Genomic DNA, 24,247 nt, shown 5'->3' with positions numbered 1-24,247 from the left:
CTATATCCTCTGGAGGTCCCGCTATTTCCCCCTCCAGAGGATATAGCAGGTACAGCATAGATGGTGAAATGACAGCCTGCTTCCATCCTCGTGTAGCATATGGTGCAGACTTTTTTCAATTTTCGAAGGCATAGGTGGCATATTTGAAGGGCAAGAGGCGAGGTAGTTGGCGGGAATGTCCGTCATCAAATACCGCAAACGTCTGACCGTCCCCTGCAAAACTGCTTCCGAGTCCAGCTCCCATCAAAGCTCTGGGCATAATAATCAGTCTCGTCGGTCTATTTCAGGCGGCAAGGCGACCTAACTCTACAGCGGGATATGTCGCAAAGCTGCTCACTCTTTGTTCCCCATCAGTGACCAATGTCTCGCCAGTCGCTTCCAACCTCTCGATACTATCTTTAGAGGCCCTATCTTGCGCATCTTGGAGGTCATGGCGAGATATACTTCCGGCCTCAAAGTCGGCAAAGGCTTGTTAAAGATCTATGGTGGAAGGTTAGGTCATTTGAAAACCCTAGTGCGTCCTCTAGGTCGCCACATGGCCCCAGGTGCCACATACAAGATGGCCGTGGGAACGACCCTGAAGAATAGTTAGTGAATGACTCGACATACAACAGCGTTTCCGTGGCTAACATACCGACAATTTCTGTTGGAATAGGCATTGTTAATTGGCTTGTACTTGGCTGGACTTATGGTAAACACACTTGTGGCTGGAACGACTTTTGAGTAGAAAGATCAGGGGTGAGAACGGAAAGCGCCTCTTGATACATCTCTCCTTCTTCTACTGCGCCTCATTATGGTTCTCATCGACCTGCATGCCAACTATTTGTCTGGGTAATCTGAAATTTATTGGTGGGATGTTGAGCTGCAGGTCGCTCAAAATAGGCTGTCCCGGCATTTCGTTGTTGTTTGGTTGGATAGCAATGAAAGATGGTGGCAGCGCAGCACATCGCGCATGATCGACAAACAGAGTACTCTTTACATTTGCATCTCTAATCTGGTTGATGCACGGCTTTTTTTTTGGCATTATCGGCCAACATATTTCTGCACAATGTCTCGCTTGTCATCTGTCCATTGGCCGATTACAAGTCCTGGCATATTGAGAAGTTGCAACAGGTTAACGTAGCAATGGAAAAAGGTCACTTGTCAGACTCCAAGGTCGGTCAGATGTGGATGTTCTCAGGCTTTACGTGCGTTCCAAGACCTGCATAGCCTAGGCAACGCCATATCACATTGGCGGTGAGCAATAGGGGCGACTGAATCCTGTATCTATATCGAAATATCTTCAATTAATAAATGAGATGGGCTCAAGAGACTTGAAAGAACTGCCTCTAATGGCAACTGGCTCAAATTGGTAGATAACCTAAATAGATAGAATACCGGCACAGCAAGTAACTCTCTACACTAGAACTATACTTCCCGTGTCCCGTAGTATGCCCATCTCGATGGGGCGGGGTAATTGCAGATTTCCTACTGTCTCAGAATGCGTGGCACACAAAAACATGGTGGCCGCGAGGAATAGTGAGCCACTGACCCTGCATCCTTTTACCACCTTGTTCAACATGCCATGTTCCCGCGAACATACTTCCCTAGGGTTGCTCCATCTCCTCATGCCACAGAAACTGCTCGTACTCTTTCTCACCTGCGGCTGTTCTGAAGCTGCTCCTTAACAGCGCTGTGGATAAGAAGCCAGCTATAACAGGAGGATGTCGCAAGTGGAACGGACTACAATCCGGAGGCGGCAATCCCTGTGTCTTTTTCGCCCTTTTCCGGCCTACATGCTCTTTCAGGCCAACTGCGTTGGACAGTATGCGCGATATAGCTGACATGTGTCCCACCAGTTCATTCATAAATCGTTCGCCCCATGTAGATGAAGGAAAAGAATTATGGTTCGGTTCTGGCCCGAATCTTTAACGCCTTAGATCCGCAATAAGCTCACTGCTAACTAACGCTATTCTTATTTGTGTCCCATCTGGGTACTAAGTTTGATGGTTGTATTTGTGGACACAAGTACTCGGCATCCCAGCAGTGTTGACTGACTTCAAAGAAGTCGAATACTATTCCGGGGCTTCCTTTGTGTAACAAGATAGCCCTACTTCCTCAGCCACAAAGACGGGAGGCTCGGTCCGGACCTAGCTCGGACGCTTGCCACTTCTTAAGCGTAGGACAGAAGCATCAGTACTGTAGACAACTTCACAGAGTTGCTGCGGTGGTTTAGACAAGACCCCTCACCGTAGGAACATCCTTTCCTCCTGAGCCTTTTGAATTTCCAGTTCTTGCATGAAATCTTCCATCGTGTATACTTACTAGCGGGCCACATCTGAGTTCGGCTTCTTTGAGACACATCTCTTCCGCGACGAAAGGGACGTCGACGGGATCGAGCAAAGTTGCCTCTTATCTGCTCCTCCTTTCAGACCTTGCAGGATTCATGTAGTGGAAATTTGCTCATCATGTGCTATTATGCCACTGCAACTCGCAACTCGAATCCATCTTATCTCGTCAGTCCTGCTACCCCTCTCCTCCCCTCCAATGCGATCCGCATGGCGCGGCCCGTATCCTGCAACATAGAACGTTCTAGGTCCTGCATCCGAATGCATTATCCAATGGTCGGCCAATAGATCCATGTAGCTGAAGTCCGGTGGCGTCCACTGACTTCCAAGAGATATTGTTGGCCAGCCACCTTGTTTCGAGACTTGGGCAGAGAGCTCATGCTGCCACGATACCTGACCCCTTCAATTTCGGGGGCAGCTTGAATCTGTCATTTGAGGCACTCCTTGTTTGCACGACACAAGCACAACATGTCATCATGTTCCCCATGCGGTCGATTACTAGCGCCATCGCCAACAGCCTCGCACTACAGCTTGTAGTGATTGCTGGTCTCATTCTTGCTGTACGATCACCTCCCTTGTGCAGAAGTATGGTAATTGCTAACGGGCACATAAAGTATCCCATAGGTTCGATCGTCTATAACATTTATTTTCACCCCTTGTCCAAACTCCCAGGTCCCAAATCGTGGACAGCAACATATGTGCCGTACATCAGAGGCATCTTCAGTTGCAGCCTGGTTCAGTCCTTTGCAGAAATCCATGAAAAATATGGCGATGTCGTTCGCGTTGGCCCGAATGAGATTTCTTTTGCCACTGAAGAAGCCTGGAGAGAGATATACGGGCATAGACCAGGCCACAAGGAAGCGCTTAAAGACGCAACTTGGTACATTGGTAGGTTGTGCAGGACACTGATCAGTCATACGCTGACACTGCTTCAAAAGCGCCATCTGGAGCACCTCAAAATGTTTTCACCACGACTGACCCGGCCGTGCGCGCTCGAATGAGAAAATGCCTCGGCAGTTCATTCACCCAATCTGCGATAAGCAACCAGAGTTCCATCATCGAGGGCTATGCGGAACTTCTTATTTCCCGCTTACGTGACAAGGCTTCGGCCCCAGACGCGGCACACAAAGGGGCAGTGGTGAACATGGGTGACTGGATCAGCTTTTTCACCTTTGACGTTATTGGGGATCTCGCTCTGGGTGAGACATTCGGTTGCTTGGAGAATGGTGAATACCACTCCTGGGTTCGAACTTTATTTACCTTCCTAAAGGGAATGACTTTCGCTGGAGTGGCTAGAATATACCCGTGGGTAGGATCTTTCGTCGAGAGGTTTCTCATCCCACGGAGTGTAATGGACCAGCAAAAGCAGCACGTCGAATTCGTATCTGAAAAAGTCAACCGCCGTCTTAACCTGGAAACAACCCGCCACGACTTCATGACGTCGTTCTTAGAAGATAATCGCGATTTTGAAAACATGTCCAAGGGCGAGATCGAGTCCAACTTCGCCATTCTTATCATTGCTGGGTCAGACACGACTACTGTTACAATGTGCGGAACGCTTCATTATCTGACGAGAAACACTGACAAGCTGGCGGTATTGGAGGATACCATTCGGAAGCGGTTCCAGAGCGAGAAAGACATTACTGTTGACGGAACCAAAGATGTACCGTACTTGGATGCGGTAATTGAGGAGGGGCTTCGGCTATGCCCTGCAATTCCAGGCCTCCTCCCACGCGTTGTCCCTGCCGGCGGCGAGACTTACTCTGGTCATTTTCTCCCTGGAGGGGTATGTCATACTTTAACCTCTGACAAGTGTGCTTTTCTCTGACGATCCAAGACGAAAATATCGGTTAGGCCAGCCATTCTTCATACGTCAGCTCGATATTTTGAAGCACCGCACGAGTTTCATCCAGAGCGCTGGCTACCCGTAGGTCAACGTCCTAGACAATTCGCTAATGACAACCATGCCGCTAGTAGGCCTTTTAGCTTAGGCCCGACAGGGTGTGCCGGCAAGGCGCTGGCTTGGGCCGAGTTGAGACTGATCATTGCTAGACTGGTGTGGGCATTTGACATTTCGGTTGACCCGGACCACGCCCTCGATTGGACCAAGTGGAAAGTTAGAATAGTAGTCGAGAAGGGCCCTCTGTTTCTTCGACTCAAAGAAAGACCTCTCTGATTTGATACAAGTTGACATGGCGAGTGCGGCGTTCCCGCCGGGATATTGCCTGGGATGCGGCTGTGTTCTAGCCTGGTCGATGGTGTAGTACATGGTATGACAAGTAACGGCTAGGTAAAACTTTACTTTAAAACGGACAAATCCCCATGAACAAAGCCCATGTGAGCAGGAGGGAGGCCAACACTGTCACACGGTTACACGAGGGCTACGATCACGGGACCTAGGGTAAAGACCCTCACTAACTTCTTGTATTTAAAGAGACCTTTTAGTCTCTTAAGAACTTAAAAAACTAAGGACCTTTAATACTAAAGACTACTATTAAATGAATTAAGCTTTTAGCTTTAAGCTCTTTTTAAGCTCTTATCATAAATAATAGTCTTCTCTTAAAGGTATTCTTTTATTCTTAGGCTATTAAGCGAATAATACCTCTATTAGGTTACTAAGAATATAAATTACCTCTTATTATACTAGTAAGTAGTAACCCTACCTTTAACTAGATTTATAGGATATAAATTATTACTCTTATTATACTAGTAAGTAGTAACCCTACCTTTAATTAGACTTATAGAAGGTAATAGTCTTACTATACTAGTAACTTAGTAGTAAGTAGTAACCCTACCTTTTACTAGATTTACGAGAGGTTATTTAAGCATTTTTACGCTAGTATTTAAAAACCTAATCTTAACTAAAACCTACGGTAAATATTATTATAACCCTTAAATAATAGCTTATAAGTAAGCTAAAGAGAGAGAAAGCTAGTATTATACGATTATACGAGAGCTATAATTACGAGATTTAAGGTAAAGACCTTTACTAACTTCTTATATTTAAAGAGACCTTTTAATCTTTTAAGAACTTAAAAAACTAAGAACCTTTAATATTAAAGACTACTATTAAATAAATTAAGCTTTTAGCTTTAAGCTCTTCTTAAGCTCTTATTATAAATAATAGTCTTCTCTTAAAGGTATCCTTTTATTCTTAGGCTATTAAGCGAATAATACCTCTATTAGGTTACTAAGAATATAAATTACCTCTTATTATACTAGCAAGTAATAACCCTACCTTTAACTAGATTTACGAGATATAAATTATTACTCTTATTATACTAGTAAGTAGTAACCCTGCCTTTAACTAGACTTATAGGAGGTAATAGTCTTACTATACTAGCAAGTAGTAACCCTATCTTTTACTAGATTTACGAGAGGTTATTCAAGTATTTTTACGCTAGCATTTAAAAACCTAACCTTAACTAAAACCTACGGTAAATATTATTATAACCCTTAAATAATAGCTTATAAGCGAGCTAAAGAGAGAGAAAGCTAGTATTACACGGTTATACGAGAGCTATAATTACAGGATTTAGGGTAAAGACCCTTATTAACTTCTTATATTTAAAGAGACCTTTTAGTCTCTTAAGGACTTAAAAAACTAAGGACCTTTAATACTAAAGACTATTATTAGATGAATTGAGCTATTAGCTCTAAGCCCTCCTTAAGCCCTTGTCACAAACACCTTGGGCTGCCGAACAATGGTTTATGATTAAAATAAATGCTTGATGGTTGTTAATTATCCTCTCTTTTTTTTCAAAAGGGGGGGACTCAACTTCAGACAAGGGCCATCTATTTGTAAAGTATACCAAATTTGAGACTAATTCTACAGCTCAGTGCTTAGTCTGTGTTGTCTCTCTCTAGCCAGTCATAGACCAGTCCCAATGCAGCTAGATCCTCCCCTTTCCTTGCAAGGAACTTGTTCCCTGGGTACCTCTTCCCATCTATCATGCCAAACCCCCAGACCTGCTCTGCTGTCCAACCGGCTTTTTTCATTCACTACATAGGCTGTTATATACCCGGTCACACTTACACCACTCTCCTCGATCCATCCTTCGGAAAGAAAGGGTCAATTCGCCTACCACAGTAGTCAGTAGTTTCCGTTCCCTGCCTCTGTTGTGCGACCAAAACCTAGCATGACACGTGCCGACGCGACTATCACTATTACGGACTGCTGGTCCCCGAGCCCCTGAACTATTTCCTCCATTAAATAATGCCAGTGTCAGTTACACCATGTCAACTTCTCAAGAAAAGGTTCTCGGCAGTCGATCCGAGGATGGGCCATGGCGCACGTGGCGCTGCCAGAATCGTCTGGAAACAAAAACATATACCGAGAAATCAGCAAGGCTCAGCTGAATGGAAAAGGGTCCGAGCTCGTCAGCACATTACGGCCGCATTCACAGAGAAGTTTCCCAGCTCTGCTGCTTTTTTTCATTCAAATTCACTTAGCTTCATCACAACCCAACTACCGCCACCACACTATTTCTTGCACCTTTTACGCGCACACCATCGTCTAAACTAGCGATACCCAAGTATGCCAGCAAAGCTGGAAACGACTGCGGCAGGTACAGCCGCACCCTCATCGGCGGCAGCGAGGCGACAAAGGAGTCCCGGGATTCGGATGGGCCCACAGGCGGCTCCGAAATCCCCGTTGGCGGCCACACAACGCCGGCGGTGCTCCATCTCCGTTTCCGGGCCACCCTCCTGGCCATTGGCTTCTCAGGTCTCCTCGGCGCGCTCGAAGCCACCATCACGTCGACGGCGCTGCCCACCGTTACTGCCGAGCTGGGCGGCGGCGATCTTTACATCCGGGCTATTAATAGCTACTTCCTGGCCATGTAGGTCAACTCTCGACGTACACGGCAGAATCCCAAGGCATGATGCGGCCTCCCTACCACTAGCCTATCAAAGTCCCGTGTGCTAGCTGGTTGGGATGGAATGCAACAGGAATACCGCTAGCCGCCGAGTGACCCGTGGTGTAATAATGTCCATTCCGGCTAGCGGCAAGTAATTGGGCCTTTACGAGGACGGTAGTATGCTCGACGCACGAGACCCGATCTAGAGAAATCCGCTTGCTTCAATTTCGCCATGGTAGATTCGTTACATGGGAAGCAAGCTTCATAGACGACATACATGTAGGGGACATGCTGCCCTGTAGTTGGACTAACTATGCAACCTCGTACTTGGCACAAGTTGGAACAATGTCAGATTGATCGATCGCAGACCATGAACACGATAGGCAGCGCGGCAGAGCGGATGGTTCCGTTCTTCACGCCTCCCAGGAGTGATGGCAACCTGGAACCGGAATGGCAAAGCACACGTGGATTGCGAGGACGTCTGTTACTGGCTGGCATGGATGCTACCGGTGAAAAGACCATGAGGTCTGCAACTTGGCACGCCGAGCTTGTCGACGCTGTGTGGCTAATATCATCATCCGTGGGGCCAAGGACGCCTACATTCTCTACTCTGCAGTCGTTGCTGACGCGCTCATGCTTGCTCTCATTAATGGCAACTCGTAATAACAAGCACCACCCTGTCTGTCGCTTTGATATGCGTAGGCTTTCGGGCCCGCTGGCGAGGAATGCGTCGCCCGCAAACGCATCTGCATGCACGGCTTGGACAGATTCACGGATGCGGTGGTAGGTGAGACTAGGGTTACACCCGGCCGCGGGAGTTCCGAGTTCCGTCAAGCAGGAAATGCGCTTGGAAAAGAGTAGAGCCTTTGGATGATTGCAGCGACAGCAAGGGCTACGTATTTTGCCCTCGAGCAACGCCGACCTTGAACATGACGAGCCACCGTCGACTTCGCGACTTGTATGTATGTATCATGGGAGGGGACAATCTCAATTTCCTATTCTTACTTGGCGGTGATGTTGGCCATGTCATTGAACGAGTGTATGTATGTACATGATACGGGCGTACCGAATTGAATTGCGGCTCCAATGCCAACGGCAAAACAAACCGTTGACGTGATGGTCAATGGAGTGGAGACAGCTCGGGCGACCCAGCAAGTTTCCATTTTGCCAAGATGCAGGATTTGAAGGGAGACTCCCTTGTTATGTTACCCTGAGCGTATGGCGAATGAGAGGCAATACATATGGGAAAAGGTTGTGCTGAAGAAGACAGTCCTTGCAATCATCTCCGAGAGCCTTGTCAAACGCCGGGATAGGGCAGCATGTCAGTCAACAGATGGGTTTGTACGTAAATGGCGTCAAGTATGCAGAGTGAGCGTCAAGTATGCAGAGTGAGCGCGTCAACGGTCCCACGCCAAGCCGGATAAACGCCCTTGTTCGAATTCAAGCTTGCCTGTATATGAGTGGGGTCAACTGGTATGTTATAAGCTTCAGTCCGTGCGTGGAGTCTACATACCAGTCATGACGGTGCTTCTTCCACGCCAAGTTTGGTTTTCCGCTGCTCCAACGTGGCTCTGAGACATGTCTGGTTCAGGGCCGCGACACAATGCTATTCTCCGACTTGGGGGGTGAAACCGCTTCGCCGCCCTCCAACTTGTTGTGTTTGCTGTCCGGCGGTTCTGCCTGTGTTGTAATCGATTGAATCTACTCCATCTCATCTGACAGCAGCGGAGAAAAGGAAACTGTCAAATTCTTAATCACGTCACAATGCCCTGCTTCAACAAACCCATGTTGCTCACGCTTCCATTCCTCGCCAAAGATGAATGTGGGTACTCTTCCTTGCCATGTATCATCTATCATTTTTCCGAATCCGCGCCATGATGGGTAAATTTCTCTTCTGAAAGCAGGCATCGAGGGCCTTCAACGATGCCAATATTAAGCAACCTCTCCATCATGCCATTCCTTACCCACCTGGCCCATTCACTGTATGTACAGGGGCCCCCTGCACTATCTGTGGTTCTTTTCGGATACTTGGGTTTATCGCGATGCTGGCTAGATTCAATGTGAGGGATAGCATTCCTCTGGAGCCATTAGTCGCCTGATTTTGGTACAGAAACGGCAACAAGGCCCGTTGCAGGAACCGCACTTTCCGTTGAGGCTCATCGCTGTTATTCAAAACAGGTGTTGTGTTATTTAAGAGCTGATCCTCTTGGGAAGTGTGCTGGAGAAATGGGGTAGACTCGAGAGCCTTTTGAGACTCGGCACTCTCATTGTTTTCGTTTGTCCTATTCACTCGTTATACGTAGATAGTTGTCATGAGGGGAATAGCCTTCTTGGGAGCCGTCTCCCTCGCGGCTGTGACGGCGGCCGACAATGCACAGAATCCGTGTTCTGGTGTAGATGTTCACGGCGCTTGTTACCAGGCTGTTGCCGTGTGGAAGCCGGGAAATAATTTGAGGCTCGACGTCTCGGGGAAGGAAGAGATATTGCCCAACGAGATACAGGCTTGCCGAGACCGAAGGACTGCGAACGCTGCGTTGGCTTGTCGTGCTAGTCGGGTGCTGAAGAGAGCGGATGCATCATCAGAATCATCATCCCCGAGTGTTTCGGCATCAAGCGCACCGGTATCTTTGAGTGTATCGGCTTCGAGTGTATCGGCTTCGAGTGCAGCAGCGTCCTCGAGTGTTTCGGCATCCTCGAGTGTTTCGGCATCCTCGAGTGTTTCGGCATCCTCGAGTGTTTCGGCATCCTCGAGTGTTTCGGCATCCTCGAGTGCCCCGGCATCTTCAAGTACACCAGCATCATCAAAAGCATCAGCATCTTCCAGTTCTCCTTCCTCAAGTGCTTCAGCATCAAGCGCCCTAGTATCTTCGAGTGTATCAGCTTCAATTGTACCGGCTTCAAGTGTATCGGCTTCGAGTGCAGTAGCGTCCTCGAGTGCCTCGGCATCCTCGAGTGCTTCGGCATCTTCAAGTACACCGGCATCATCAAAGTCATCAGCATCTTCCAGTTCTCCTTCCTCAAGTGCTTCAGCATCAAACGCCCCGGTATCTTCGAGTGTATCAGCTTCAAGTATACCGGCTTCAAGTGTATCGGCTTCGAGTGCAGTAGCGTCCTCGAGTGTTTCGGCATCCTCGAGTGCTTCGGCATCAAGCGCCCCGGTATCTTCGAGTGTATCAGCTTCAATTGTACCGGCTTCAAGTGTATCGGCTTCGAGTGCAGTAGCGTCCTCGAGTGCCTCGGCATCCTCGAGTGCTTCGGCATCTTCAATTACACCGGCATCATCGAAAGCATTAGCATCTTCCAGCTCTCCTTCCTCGAGTGCTTCGGCATCAAGCGCACCGATATCTTCAAGTGTATCGGCTTCGAGTGCAGTAGCGTCCTCAAGTATTTCGGCAACCTCGAGTGTTTCGGCATCTTCAATTACACCGGCATCATTAAAGGCATCAGCATCTTCCAGTTCTCCTTCCTCAAGTGCTTCAGCATTAAGCGCCCCGGTATCTTCGAGTGTATCAGCTTCGAGTGTATCGGCTTCGAGTGTATCGGCTTCGAGTGTATCGGCTTCGAGTGCAGCAGCGTCCTCCAGTGCCTCGGCATCCTCGAGTGCTTCGGCATCTTTGAGCTCATCAGTATCGAGTGCAGTAGCATCATCAAGGGCATCAGCGTCTTTGAGCTCATCAGTATCGAGTGCAGTAGCATCATCAAGGGCATCAGCGTCTTCGAGCTCATCAGTATCGAGTGCAGTAGCATCATCAAGGGCATCGGTGTCGACTGCATCAGCTTCTAGTGCAGCAGCATTATCAAGCGCATCGCCTTCATCAGAGGCATCGGCATCTTCGAATTCGTCAGCATCATCAAGCGCATCGCCCTCATCAAAGGCTTCAGTAGCCTCTAGTGCATCAGCGTCCTCGAGTGTATCAGCTTCGAGTGCTTCAGCTTCAAGCGCTTCGGCATCATCCAGGATTCCCTCATCTTCCAGCGCCGCAGCCTCATCTAGTGCCTCTGCTTCCTCAGGCCCAGCATCGTCGAGCGCGTCGGCTTCATCCAGTGCTTCCGCGTCGTCAAGGGCTTCGGCGTCAAGCTTTCCATCTGCTTCAAGCAGCCGCGCCTCTAGCATCACGGCTTCTTCAAGCGTTTCCGCATCGTCGAGTGCCCCGGCATCATCCAAAGCAGCGTCCTCGAGTGTTGTAGCAAAGTCCAGTGTTTCGGCCTCGTCCGTCGTCTCATCCAGCTCTCCGGCATCGCGTGCTACAGCGTCCTCGAGCGTTCCGGCATCGTCCAGTGCCAAGTTTTCCAGTGCCTCGTCATGGGCAAATGCCACATCGGCTCAGACATCACTTTCTAAGCCGGCGTCATCATCCAGTGCGCCAGCTTCTTCGATTGCGTCGGTCTGGTCCAGTGCTACTAGTACCTCATCTCAACCGACGCCATCTAAGCCCGTGTCATCTCACGTCCCAGCTTCTTCAAGTGTGCCGGCCCGGTCAAATTCTACGTCATCCCAACTGGCTTCTTCCAGGCCGGCATCGTCCAATGCCCCGGCTTTTTCGAGTGTCCCCGTGGGGTCGGATGCCACATCGTCTCAGCAATCAACTTCTAAGCCGGCATCATCCAATGTCCCTGCTGGCTCAAGTGCGCCAGTCTTGTCAAGTGCAACATCTCAACCGGCATCATCTAAGCCAGCGTCATCCAGTATCCCAGCTCCTTCAAGTGCGCCAGTATGGTCAAATATCCCATCGTCTCGGCAATTGCCTTCTGAGCTGGCATCATCCAATGTCCCTGCTGGCTCAAGTGCCCCAGTATGGTCAAATGCTACATCATCTCAACAGCTATCACTATCCAAGCCCACGGCACTGAGCCAGTTGGCATCGAGCGTTCCGTCGAATGTATCAGCACCATCATCAAAGTCTGCTTCTGGAGGCATCCCGGCGTCATCAAGTGCGCCCGCTTCTTCCGCCGTCTCGGCATCATCGAATGTCGCAGATTCGTCCAAGCCGGCGTCGAGCGCCCTGGCATCATCTGGCAAGCTTTCTAGCGGACCAGCCTCATCGGCCAAACCATCTTCTGCTGCGCCTTCGCCTGAGAGTCAGCCCAACAGGTCATCATTCGTCAAACCCTCCTCGTCCGGCGGACCTTCAACCCAGACCGCTTCGCCCGGACAGCCGTCCTCAACAGAGCACATTCCATCACACCCTGCTTCATCAGGAAATCCCCAGCCATCCCTCTCCTCTCAGCCGCGAAGCGTTGGTCCCTTTGACTTTGTCGGGTGCTTCCGATCTTCTAGGGGCTTTCCCACCTTTCAAAAGGTTGCCTCGAGCAATGTCATGAGCTTAGACCTGTGTGCCTCTAGCTGCCCTTCATCATTGTTCGGAGTCTACGACACGTGAGTCAACACCCCCTCCTCTTTCTTTCACAGGATCTTGAACTCATCACTAACAACATGTAGCGACTGCTACTGCGGCCAAAGGATTGAGCCAAGTGACAGCAAGGTCAACGACGCTCAATGCGACAAGGTTTGCCCTGGCAACAAGGGCCAAATATGTGGTGGCAAACTAGGACTCGGTCGTCGCGGTGAAGTTCCCGCGGACCAGCTCCTCTCTGTTTATGGGCGCAGGAATGACAGTCCTACCACGGCGCTCAAGGTCGTGACCAGCACCCAAGTCATCACCATTACGTCTTGCCCGTCTGTAGTCACAGACTGCCCCATCGGCAGGAAGACCACAAAGACTTGGACTGCCACAGTCACAGCCCCCCCTCAGCAGGGCCCCGAAGAGTGGCACAAGAAGGTCATGACGTGCTACGGTGACTACTGCGTGTCTGGTCACGACTGTGATGAATGCCAGCATACTCGTGTTGTCTTTGACGGCGTCAGATACCAGTGCGAAACTGCCCCGGATTCCAACTCGCACAGACTTGTTCACTGCAAGGATGACGAGTGCAAGTACTCCAAGTGCCATGGCGATCGTTGCAACCAAAAGGTTGTCTGCTGGGACGGCCAATGCACGCCCGAAGCCTGCTACGGCGACGAGTGCAACAAGAAGCTGGTTTGTAACAACGGCCATTGTGAGCATCAGCCTTGTCACGGTGAGGACTGCCACAAGATGTGGGTTTGCAACCATGGCGAATGCACAGCTCAGCCTGGTTGTACCGGTGATTGTGTTGCTCCTCCGCCTGTAAAGCCTGCTCCCGGTGCTTCACCAAGCTCTGGCCCTTCATCCGGCTCTGGTTCACCTGGTTCTAGTCGTCCCAAGGGTTCTGGCTCACCAGGCTCCGGGTCAACCGGCTCTGGTTCACCTGGTCTTGGTTCACCAGTATGGTCCGACTCAGGCAAACCTGGGAGCAGCGGCAATTCTGGAAAGCCAGGGGACTCTGGCAGTCCCGGCAACAAAGCAGGCACTGGACATGTCGAAGGTCCCGGCAAGGCTGGCAACGGCGGCAGTGCCAGTCACAAGGAAGAACCCAACAAGCCCGGTAACAGCGGAGCTGCTGACCACAACGACCGTCTTGGCGAGCCCGGCAACAAGGCAGACGCTGGCCATGACCAAGGCCCTGGTACGTCCGGTCAGAAGGGAGGTTCCGGCAACGTTGGAAGTTCCGGCAACAAGGGAAATCCCGCCAGCCCTAGCAATTCTGGCAGCAAGAACCGTCCCGCCGGAGTCAAAACTGCGGCACAGCCCAAGAACACCTCGCCAGTAGTCGCCGGTTCCAGCAAGAGCGCAGTTGCTTTCCATATCCTGGCTGCCGCTCTTGGGCTAGCGCTCATGATGTAGATGCCGCTCCGAGTCAAGCTTGAACTCTGGGCACATCGCTTAGATTAGTATCCTAAACCGAATAGATAGGCCTTAATTTCTTTATATTCCATTTATTGTGCGTGTTACCAGTGAATGCTCTACTTGTAGTCTAGCAGTTTTGGCACTTTCATGCTTCCCTCACAAGTTCGCCTCCTTGCTCCGCTATCCTATCAAGGGGGCTTTTCCCTACAACGAGATTTTCTCTTCGCCGCAGGAGCGCAGAATGAGCTTCTCTGACATGAAGAGCAATCCTGATTCTATATAACGTGGCGTGGCTCCAAGGTCCATTCGTCTCCCCTGCATGGTCCTGATAACGGCTCTTGTCAGACACAAATGACCTCCGAACACCGCATAAACATGATCAACATCCTTCCCAATCAAAGTCATTAAAGAGCCCTGGTTCTTATTGAGTCGATAACTACTCAGCAATGTCCAGATCGAATCCGGTCCGAATCGTGCTAGACCTACACAAGGGCATGTCCAAACTCGAATAGCCAATTTCAGACAGCAGCGTTGGCTGTTCGAGGCATACAACTTTCCTTTCACTCAAATGCCTTGACTAACAATCGCTTCCAACGTGGCATGTACAAGTCCCTTTTCACCCTCTCTCAGTCTCAGTCTTGTAAATGCGCGACCCAATAATAATAATTTTGGTTCTGCTATCGCCTGTTCAAATGTCCCCAAGATCCCAGTGCCGCAACCAAGCATGCAATGTTGCGACATGCTCCCCCAATACTTTACGCTTCAACACCAGAGGCTGCTGCTGGCAGTTCAAATCGGATTTGATGAATAGGAATATCGCCTGCGTCCCCAACGTAGTTTACGAGGGTTGCCTTCGCATGCGACACATCACTAGAGGCGCGCATCTTCTTTATGGGCACATGGACCATGTCCAGAGGTCTTCAGAAACACATTTACAACTCGAAATAACGAATTGGTTGGACCAAAATGACGCGGATGCAGTACCGTTTAAAGTAAATGTCATATACCCAAACTACTTCTCTATCTGGATAAATCTTTAATATTTAAAGCACGAATCAGAATGCTCATTCACAATCCTCCAAAAAAAAAAAAAAAAAAAAAAAAAAAAAGAAGAAGAAGAGAAAGAAGAAGAAGAAAAGAGAAAAAAGGCTTCTGGACATTGCGAGCATATTGCCCAAAAAATGCCTTTCTAAAGCACAAAGGGTATCACCGATAGAATCGAATTTAAAAACACAAAAACCAGATGGCGGCCTGCAGAGTAGCAGAACATTAGATTGCTTTTGAGGAGCCTTCCGCAACAAAGAGGCATCCCGGCTCCCGCCATCCTTGGTCATTCGCGTGTCCTCGTGGCACTGGGCTTCTCGCACCCCGTGAACAGCCCAGCTGAAGACTTGTTGAAAGGTGGCCAATAAAGTAACATAAAATATATATGCATCCAGCAAACACACACAAGAACCATGTATAATGAAATATTGAGTTACCAGCGCAGCGCAATCGACGGCGCATGTCTTGTTGCTAGTGCAGGAAATTGAACGTCGAAGGGGAGGGAAAGAAGGGATCAAGTTTTGACCGGCGCTGCTACGTCGCGAGTACGTATGTCACTAGCGCAATGGCTAGGACTTGTTGATCAACGAAGCAAGAGTGGGCGTCATGTCCATTTGTGAGCGTGCGTATTAGTTGAGACATGTTTCATAGAGTCGAACGATTATGCGCTTCCTCTGCGGCCGTGAATTCGTCATGATCATGGTGCATCATGTAGATGGAGTCGTCGAAATTTGCCCATGGCTGAAAAAGAATTTGCAACGAAAAAAAAAGTTTGACAAAGGTACTAAAATGGTCGACCGAGATGGCGAGATTGCCACCATAAAATGCCGAAAATGAGTGTACGGACCCAACTCGGAGTCTTTCTCATGTCTCAACCCTTCGTCCCCCGTAGGATCCATTATACACGAGCCTGATTTACATCAGTGCAACAACAAACATGCCAGCAACACCAGCAAAGGCGATCTTGGTGGCCTCGAGGACACCAGCAGCATTCTCGGGTCCTTTCGAGGCAGGAGCTGGTGTAGTGGTGGCAGCAGGGGGTGTGAAAGACGTCATCCCACCAGTGGGCGCATAGGTAGTTGAGTTGGCGGCCCAGGTTGAGGTAACGGTATGGACTTGAGCGAGAGTGATGGTCTTGACCAAGGTCATGGTGTTGGTGTAAGTGTATGTCGTTGGTGCGGCGCTGGTGTCGGCAAGAGCCAGGGCCGGCAGAGCGGCGACAACCAACTTGATCAGGTGCATTTTTTGCTTTCTTTGGTCTTTTCGTGTGCGTTTTGTTTTCCAAGTTGCGATTCTGTTCTTTGATGACGGCTTTGCCCAGAACAGAAATTGCAATGAAACTGCCAACTAGGACACGAGACAAGCGGGCCGGTGTAGATCGACGTCGTGCATATATAAGACGGACTTGGAGATGAACACAAACCGCAACGGTGAGTATCGGAACAGAATGAAGAAACAATTCCAGTCGTGACAGTGACAATCGTTGTAACCGGGTCTGGTCTGGCCGTTTCCTTCGGTTTGGGGAGAGCGAGAGCGGTGAAGGGATCCTTAAAGCAGCCCGATGTGTCGTCGTGTGGGTTCAACCCAGAATGAATGACTTGGGTGAAACGCAGAATGTATAGGCTTTGCCAACGAAGCCGTGACAGTGGCGCAAGCGAGCAGGACGAAGCGAAGCGTGGTGTCGACGAAGAGACAAGAAGAACATTTGAAGCATCGAGAAGACGGGGGCAACAGCCATTAGTATGTTAGGCGTGGGGGCCAGCTGAGAGGGCCAAATAGGCCAAAGAGGCCCAACCCAAAAATGAGGGCGACTGGTGAGACAAACAGGAGACCAACATTGTGCGAAGGAGGGCCGCCCAACGCTCTTTCCTCACCTGTGCACCCACCCGCCCGCCGGAGCCAGTGGTTTGTCTTCGTCCTGGATGCCCTGGATGCCCTGGCTGCCCTCCAATACCGCGCTAGCTAGTTCACAGCTAGGCGGCGCCTCATTGGCGCATTTTGACCGATAGTTGACATCGGACCCATGTGCCCCATGCACCCAAGGCACCCCCATGTACCCCTTGAGTGCCACGATGTGTCGAAATACCTGGCCCACACGGTGAATTCTGCTCCAGCAACCATGTCGCGTGAGTTGCCGGGCAGGGACCAGACTCTATTTCCCTCGTGGGAAGGAAAGCACCAGGGCGGCTCCGCTTCCCTTTCCATGTCGTCCCTGCCAATTTGTAAACTCCTTTGTCTGACTCGGTTCCGAAACTCACGATGCAACAATCAGCACCGCAATACTCAGTACAGTAAGGCAACGTGTTCTTCACAAATCTTCACAAACGGCTTCTGTGCCATCAGCGCCGTCCTGCTCGTGCCGCGCGACGCGCTACATAACAATCCCGAGACGTGTTCGCTGAGGCCACCTTAATGGAATTGAGTTGTGTCAAACTTGGACCGGCGCACAGTTAATGCGTGAAACGGGACTGACCTGCCTGTTGCAGGTGGACCGAGTACCGAGCACGTACTCCGTAAACTCGATTGCGATTATGTCTCTCCATGGCTATTCATTGTTTCAGTCACGACCCTCCCTCAGTCAAAAACCTCGACTTGCACGCTCACACGCACGGACTTGGACTTGGACTCTCTCGCGCGGGCCAATTTGGTTTCCGCCCTCGGTTTCAAGGAGTAGAGACGCAGGGCAAGCGCTATTGTTTGTATGAAAACACGCTTGCTGCTGGTAATTCCGGTGCGAAGAGTGGAAGCCCTCATGATCATGTCACTCGATGACGTCTTTTTTTTGTACGGCGAATCGCTGTTCGCATGACAGGTAATCCTTGCTTCGACCGTCAGCATGAATACTCGTGCAGTCAAGCATCATGCTCTCCCCGCGCCAGCCGCGATTTGCATTGCGAACTTTGAGACGGCCCCGTGGAATTTAAAATTTGGATAATTTCCTTCTCTTACATTGATTGGGTCAATTCTGCTCGCCCACCAGCCATATTCTCCAAATGGCAATTTGCGTTCCTGACACTTTGCCTGTTTCGGATGTCACATCCACTCCCCCAGTCAATGTCTCGAGTCAATGGTTTGAATACTCGGCACAAATATTTTCTCTACTAGTCCAGCCTTACAAAAGACATTGATTGGGCAACTCCAGCCCATGGACTCGCTGAGTGATAGGTTCCGGTCGGGCCCTTGAGCTACTATCCTCGTGCACCTTTCGCCATCAACCGCTAGTTTCGGTCTCCCCTCTCTTCATGTGTTGGGCGTCTGTCCACGCAACAGGAAGAGGCCGTCATGGGTCAATCATGCACATCTCCCTCCAGCCAATGGATCTGCCAAGCCTCGCCAAATGATGATCAGATTGCCAAGCGAATCGCTGGGCGGGTGCGGCAGAAAAGAAGCAATTTCGCCTCTTGTTGCCCCAGCTTCGTCTTACACACAACGCCAAGCACATTGCATCCTCATTTCCGTTTCGCGCCCAGCTTTGATGAGGATCTTCTTCAGACAATCAAGAGCCCAGCGATAGCCCGTGCTTTATCCGCCATACTTTTCCCGACACGCTTCGTTGTGTTCCATGTTTCAGGCTCCATCACGTAACCCGTGTTACATCGGGGCATTTGTGCCGCCATGTGACGGTGGCACACATATTACATAGAAACATGCTTGAAATGAGATGCCTTTTTGGTCGGAAGCATCATGGCTTTTGTTTGACCTTGCTCCGTATGCTGTCAACGAATACCACGATTAGAGGATTCCATAGCTCCATGAGTCTATGCCCTCTTCTCTCCCCCGACTATCTTTGCATCACCACCATCGCATCGTCATTGATATCGTCGTCCACAAGAATATCAAAGCCCACTCCCCTTGATCATTTCTCTCTCGGCGCACTCATAAACAGTCCCCGCCCACCTGCTTGGATGGAACTCGCCATCCCAACCATCTTCCAACTGCGCCGCCCATCAAGATTGATCTAGGTGCGCTTGACTAAAGAACCCTGATACAAGATGGCGAGCAATCTGTCGGCATTCTATGAGAAGCAGAGTTGTTTGGCGTACCGGTTACGGGACTGCCCCAGCCCCCTTCACGTCATGGACCGCCACGCATCTCAGGAAGCAAAAGCAACGTATCTGACACTCAATTTTGATGAGCGAGAAGCAGTCATTAATAAACTACATGTGGCGTGTGCTTGAGCAAACACGGAAACAGATGAGCCCGTTGAACTTTGAGCCCGCAGGAAAAAATCTTTATCTGATACTACCAAAGAGTCCATGCGCTACAAGTCTGTCAAGCTTGCAGGCCAAACCTGGTGTTTTTAGGACAAATTCCACTCGGCCAGTTGAGCAGTCTCTACATGCCAATTGGCGCACGGGATGTCAGCTCTCTCGTTTCCAATACTTTCTCGATCCATTGTCAAGAAGTTCAGTAGGCATGAAATCGCCAATGAATATGCGCATCATGGCAACTCAGGGTGCATAGCATTCGGTTGTATATACCCGATCCATGAAGGCTTCCTCTCGCCCCCAAATGTTCCCGCGCGCCACATAGTAAAAGAAATGTCCAAACATTCAATTCCCACGAGGCTTGTCATCTGGACGGGTATATCTCGGGATATTTGTATGACGACTTGATATGAATATGATTTCGGTGATGTTGGGTGTGTATTTACGACTTTTAAGATTTCGCAAGAGCACAGTATGCGGTGGAATTATATTTGCCATGGCCCTCAGTACGCTAGCTTCTCCGTGTTATTAGTCCTAATGTGCTGCTTTGTTTGGGATACCTTTATAAGTCTCTAGGTCTCGTAGGCCCGTCCTCACTATACGCGTGATGGATAATCTTCGGTGATTGCCAGTCTTTCTTCTTGGAAAATACGCCCCGGCCTTACGCAGAAATGACATGACAGATTTCCAGCCCAATAACAGTCTTGTTTGGAGGCGAAATATTACAACATGCGTGCTGAGACCTGTTCTCCCGTTGCAGACTTCAGCACAGCAGTCAGCACAACACGTCCAATTCGTAACGAGCCGTCGCCATCACTGCTGTTTCGACAAAATGATGCATTGATTGTTACTAAGAGTATTCATATGCTTGGCATGGGCCAATCTTTATCCGCAAATAGTGTGTTCCCACAGCCTGTGCGGTTTGTATATGGACAACCTGGTTCCGCAGACATTATTCCCGTGAGCAACATGGAGGATTTGATTTCAAAGTAGAATGGTATGTGTTCGTACCCCGGGTTGGAGTGCGCAAAGGGGCTCTGCTTCGCATCACGCAGTGGACAAACTTGGTTCGATGATCTGCATATCTTTCTGTCTTGGGCATATGTATTGTACGCTAGAATCACGTCTTTTCCATTGGCTTGTACGCGGGTATCAAAAGACGCGCGGGCGACCCGCTAATAGTTCAATCCTCTTGTCCCCCCAAGAGACATCAGATCACCATGTATGTCTCCAAAACATGATAAGTAATCCGGACTTCGAGGATTGAAGAAACATAGACATAAATTGAGAGAAAATTCATCATTCAGGCATGAAACTATATATCCTGGGTATCAACTGCCGTTGATCATGTGGAGAAATATACAAGTATCCCTGTAAAGCTCATCAGAAACAAAACGAACGCATCTTGGGATATTCTCAACCAGATTTGCAACCAAACAACCTGCACTCGTATCTCGTCAGGCATTTTCCCGTCTATGCAAGCCAGTACCATGCCTTCTGCAGCCAATTCTTGGCGATACGCGGCTCTTCTATGGCTTCCAGCTCATCCATCTCCTTCTTGCCTGTGAGAGCATCGATCTTGTCGACAGGGATATACAGGGAGGTTCGGAACCAAACCTTGTGGCCAATATACAACATGAGGAAAATGGGCAACGTAATGTATGCAGCCACAAAATCCTTGGCCTTAAAAGGCATGAAGGTTTGGAATCCATTGGTGATGGTGAGAACAGTGACGACCGCCAGTGCAGCATATGTCGCGTATGGCTGGAGCGGAGTTTTGTAGGGTAAGCTGTGGAAGAGGTGGTTGTAGAACATGGCGCGGCGGAAACGCAGGTAGGTGATCATAACAATGATCCAGGCAACAAAACCGGAGATGGTGGAGATGTTGGTAAACCAGGTGAAGACTTCGGCGCCAGAGTTGGAAACGTTGAGATAGGCTAAAAGACCAATGGACCAAGTTGCAAGAACTGCAACCCAAGGAACACCATTTCGGTTGGTGATACGAAACAACTTGGGAGCCTGGCCGTTGAGTGCCATGGAGTAGAGGATACGACTGCCCGAGTAGAGAAAAGAGTTACCAGCTGACCAGGCTGAGGTCAAGATAGCCGCATTGATGATGTGGTTCAGAGTAGGGATGCCGACGTTCTGGATACCAATGACAAAGGGTGAGGCGCTTGCATCCGCTTTGTCGGCATTCAGGAGTTTAGGGTCGTTCGAAGGCACCATGATGCCGATGACGAGCGAACCAAGGCCGTAGAAGATTGCCAGACGCCATACGAATCGACGAGCTGCCTTGGGGATGTTGCGTCGAGGAGCAATAGTTTCACCAGCGGCAATGGCAATCAATTCGGGCGAAGTGATGAAGGCGAAGCCGGCCGAGACCAACGCATGCCAATATCCGAGAAAGCGGCCAGTGCTGCCAGACGCCTTGTAATCAACAAAGGCTCCCGGAGTATTCCAGTAGTGAAACCCAAGCACACCATCCGATTTGGGAGCGCCACCAAAGAAGATGACAATACCAAGAATGATAAGACCCATGATGGTGATTAGCTTGATACTGGCAAACCAAAACTCAGCTTCACCGAAGAAGCTGACAGCAATAATGTTGAGGGAGAGGATAACCGCCAAAACAATGGTAATCCATACGGCGATATTGACGTTGGCACCCCAGTAGTCAATAACGATACCAGCAGCAGTGGCTTCGGCACCAATGAGGATGGCATAGGCATACCAGTAATTCCAACCAGCAGCAAAACCAAGACTTGGGTCAACAAAGCGATCAACGAAGTAAGGAACAGTGATGCCGCGCATGGGCAGATAGGTGACCATTTCAGCAAGGCAGTTCATAACGACCCAGACAATAATCATCATGGAGATGTAGGCCATGAAGAGGGGTGCAGGACCCGTGGAAGACAGAATACCTCCAGAGCCGATGAAGAGACCAGTACCAATAGCACCACCAAGGGCCAAAAACTGGATATGACGACTCTTTAGCCCACGAGCCAGCTGATCGTGCTGCTCTGCTAAATTGTACTCGGCATTCTCGACCATCTGGCCAGCCTCCGAATCGTGAGTGGCATTTTCGTCGAGCTTCTCCATCATGATGGGTGAGGGGTGTCAGACACGAGTTGCAATCTGCTTGTTTCTGGCCGACTCCCGCGAACAATGGCCCAAATAGGCTTGCGACTCTGTTGTGAAACTAGTGGGATCCAAATTGGGCGGCGGCGTTGGGGTTTCGTGGCGTGGTATATGCCGGTGCCAGACAATGTGTCAACGGGCACGTATGTCCGCGACAAGGACCCAGCTTGGCAGTTGGTCGGTATCAAACGGCGGCGCTAGGAGTGAGGTGGCGCAGCTTCAAAGATCAACGTCATTCACAATAACCAAATAAAAAATATGTAAAAAAGAGACACTTGATATGTATGCCAATCCGGTGATGGGTAATCAATCAGATTGGAACAAGTGCGGAGAAGAAAAGAAGAGAAGTTGGGGAAGAGCAGTGGTTATGTTGAGGTGGAGGGCAGGTGGTGATAACTAACGTCCGTAAAGTGGGAAGGAGGTCTGGGGACTCCGCTAGCGGAAGCTAGGTCCTACCTGCCCAGTCTTGACGCAGCCAGAGCGGGACACTTCAAAACGCCCCAAGGGCTGAATGGCTTGGGAGCTGCAAGAAGGACACGACCCAACACAACACAAACACAATGCACAATACAGGATGCCCCGTCGGATGACGACCAAGTTGCAGGGCTACCCAAGCTGGACCCTGTTTATTTGACAGCAAGCCTCGAGTTGGTCAGGTTTGTGATCCTGTGGGGAAACACAACGCCGTCCCTGGCCAGGTCGCCACAGAATAACGCGACGAATACTCCGAAAGTCATTCAGACAGACATCAACTTGGCTTGTTGAGGCTGTGACACGCCGAGTGAGCAGGGAATTGACAACAACTATCTCATAATAGCGGGACGCTTGCTCCGTACGGAGCACAAAAGACAAAGTACGGAGTGGTGAGAAAGAAAGTTTGCCTCACACTGACAGCCTCGAGTAAGCGGTCCTCCCTGCGCCCAGCGACCTGACAGTCGTGACCTCAGCTACGCGATTTCAGGGTCGAGCTTGGCGAATCAGTTCCGACAAAGTAGACCCCCACGGCTATCGGCCAGAAACGGTCAATGAGAGAAGGGGGCGCAATCATCTGGCCCTAGTATCAATGATTATCATTGTATCGTAATGAGGCGTTTCTCGAACAGTCCCACAGTTTTCCAGAAGTGACCCAGCTCCCCCAGATGCTGAGCCAATACCCAAAGGGCACGCGAGTCGTACACCAGAATCATCCTGGCATATCTTGCCAGCAGCCTTCTTAGCTGCGGAGAAGTGCGGAACCTATTCACAGCCCTGTTGTGGCAAGCCAGTAGGGAATGGAACATTGCGAGGGTTGCCTAGACTCTGTGCTTATCTCAATTTCTCCAGGTCATCTGTCTAAACGAGCCTAACAACGTGGGCAACGGTCTATCTCAAAACCGATGTCCACCTGCCACCGACGGAGATCCGAGATACTTGCCTCAAGGGGTGGCATTTGTGGGCACGACAGCGAGCCCTTATCTATTCCACAATACGGTCAGGTATCTGTAAGCGAAATACATGACCTAATTTCATATTCCGTCTTTCCGGCTTAGCCTGTGTCTCCAATAGCAGCATCATACATTTCATTCGCAAGGGAATAGCCAGCGGGCGCAGGGCCACTTGCCAAGGCATGCAGGTTCAAAGTTGGGTGCCAGTGGCTTGCGCTGAGGTCGTGCGGACAACGGGTATCCCGACGAGCCTTCATCTCGAATGGCTTTTATGGCGTTCACATGGTGGCAGGGAGAAAAAAGCACCAATCACGGCAGAGTGTCGAGTGTTTTCTGCTCTCCCCTCGGCGCCGACTTCCTACAATCATGACAATGACTCAACAATGGCTCCTGGACATATTCCAGATATTGTGTGTCCACATCTTGATTGTCGTGAACAGGTATCACTGCATTTGGGGCGCCAAGGGTCTCAAGTCGGCC

At 49.9% G+C, this 24,247-nt stretch overlaps 6 protein-coding genes across 6 annotated transcripts; 3 read left to right on the top strand and 3 right to left on the bottom strand.

Annotated features, from left to right (window-relative positions):
• Positions 1-283: 283 nt before the first annotated feature.
• Positions 284-659, bottom strand: J3458_001471 (uncharacterized protein; the record flags this gene model as incomplete). Its single annotated transcript, XM_066116739.1, has 3 exons — positions 284-468; positions 557-577; positions 635-659. 3 exons carry the CDS (start codon positions 657-659, stop codon positions 284-286), a joined length of 231 nt encoding a protein of 76 aa, XP_065978625.1.
• Positions 660-2,770: 2,111 nt separating this feature from the next.
• Positions 2,771-4,796, top strand: J3458_001470 (uncharacterized protein). Its single transcript, XM_066116738.1, has 4 exons — positions 2,771-2,887; positions 2,942-3,215; positions 3,266-4,113; positions 4,165-4,796. Exons 1-4 carry the CDS (start codon positions 2,804-2,806, stop codon positions 4,501-4,503), a joined length of 1,545 nt encoding a protein of 514 aa, XP_065978624.1. The 5' UTR covers positions 2,771-2,803; the 3' UTR covers positions 4,504-4,796.
• A 1,817-nt stretch (positions 4,797-6,613) lies between these two features.
• On the top strand, positions 6,614-7,172 carry J3458_001469 (uncharacterized protein; the record flags this gene model as incomplete). The annotated part of the gene is made up of 2 exons (XM_066116737.1): positions 6,614-6,706; positions 6,780-7,172. 2 exons carry the CDS (start codon positions 6,614-6,616, stop codon positions 7,170-7,172), a joined length of 486 nt encoding a protein of 161 aa, XP_065978623.1.
• Positions 7,173-9,425: 2,253 nt separating this feature from the next.
• Positions 9,426-14,022, top strand: J3458_001468 (uncharacterized protein). Its single transcript, XM_007810192.2, has 2 exons — positions 9,426-12,563; positions 12,627-14,022. The coding sequence occupies exons 1-2, from the start codon at positions 9,499-9,501 to the stop codon at positions 13,948-13,950; spliced, it is 4,389 nt and encodes a 1,462-aa protein (XP_007808383.2). The 5' UTR covers positions 9,426-9,498; the 3' UTR covers positions 13,951-14,022.
• A 1,890-nt stretch (positions 14,023-15,912) lies between these two features.
• J3458_001467 (uncharacterized protein) lies at positions 15,913-16,239 on the bottom strand (the record flags this gene model as incomplete). The annotated part of the gene is made up of 1 exon (XM_007810193.2): positions 15,913-16,239. One exon carries the CDS (start codon positions 16,237-16,239, stop codon positions 15,913-15,915), a length of 327 nt encoding a protein of 108 aa, XP_007808384.2.
• Positions 16,240-20,275: 4,036 nt separating this feature from the next.
• Positions 20,276-22,851, bottom strand: J3458_001466 (uncharacterized protein). Its single transcript, XM_007810194.2, has one exon. It carries the CDS (start codon positions 22,305-22,307, stop codon positions 20,679-20,681), a length of 1,629 nt encoding a protein of 542 aa, XP_007808385.2. The 5' UTR covers positions 22,308-22,851; the 3' UTR covers positions 20,276-20,678.
• Positions 22,852-24,247: the final 1,396 nt, after the last annotated feature.

Source organism: Metarhizium acridum (genome assembly GCF_019434415.1).
Source record: "Metarhizium acridum strain ARSEF 324 chromosome Unknown scaffold_1, whole genome shotgun sequence".
Classification (NCBI taxonomy): domain Eukaryota; kingdom Fungi; phylum Ascomycota; class Sordariomycetes; order Hypocreales; family Clavicipitaceae; genus Metarhizium; species Metarhizium acridum.
This window is presented reverse-complemented; position numbering and strand designations above follow the sequence as displayed.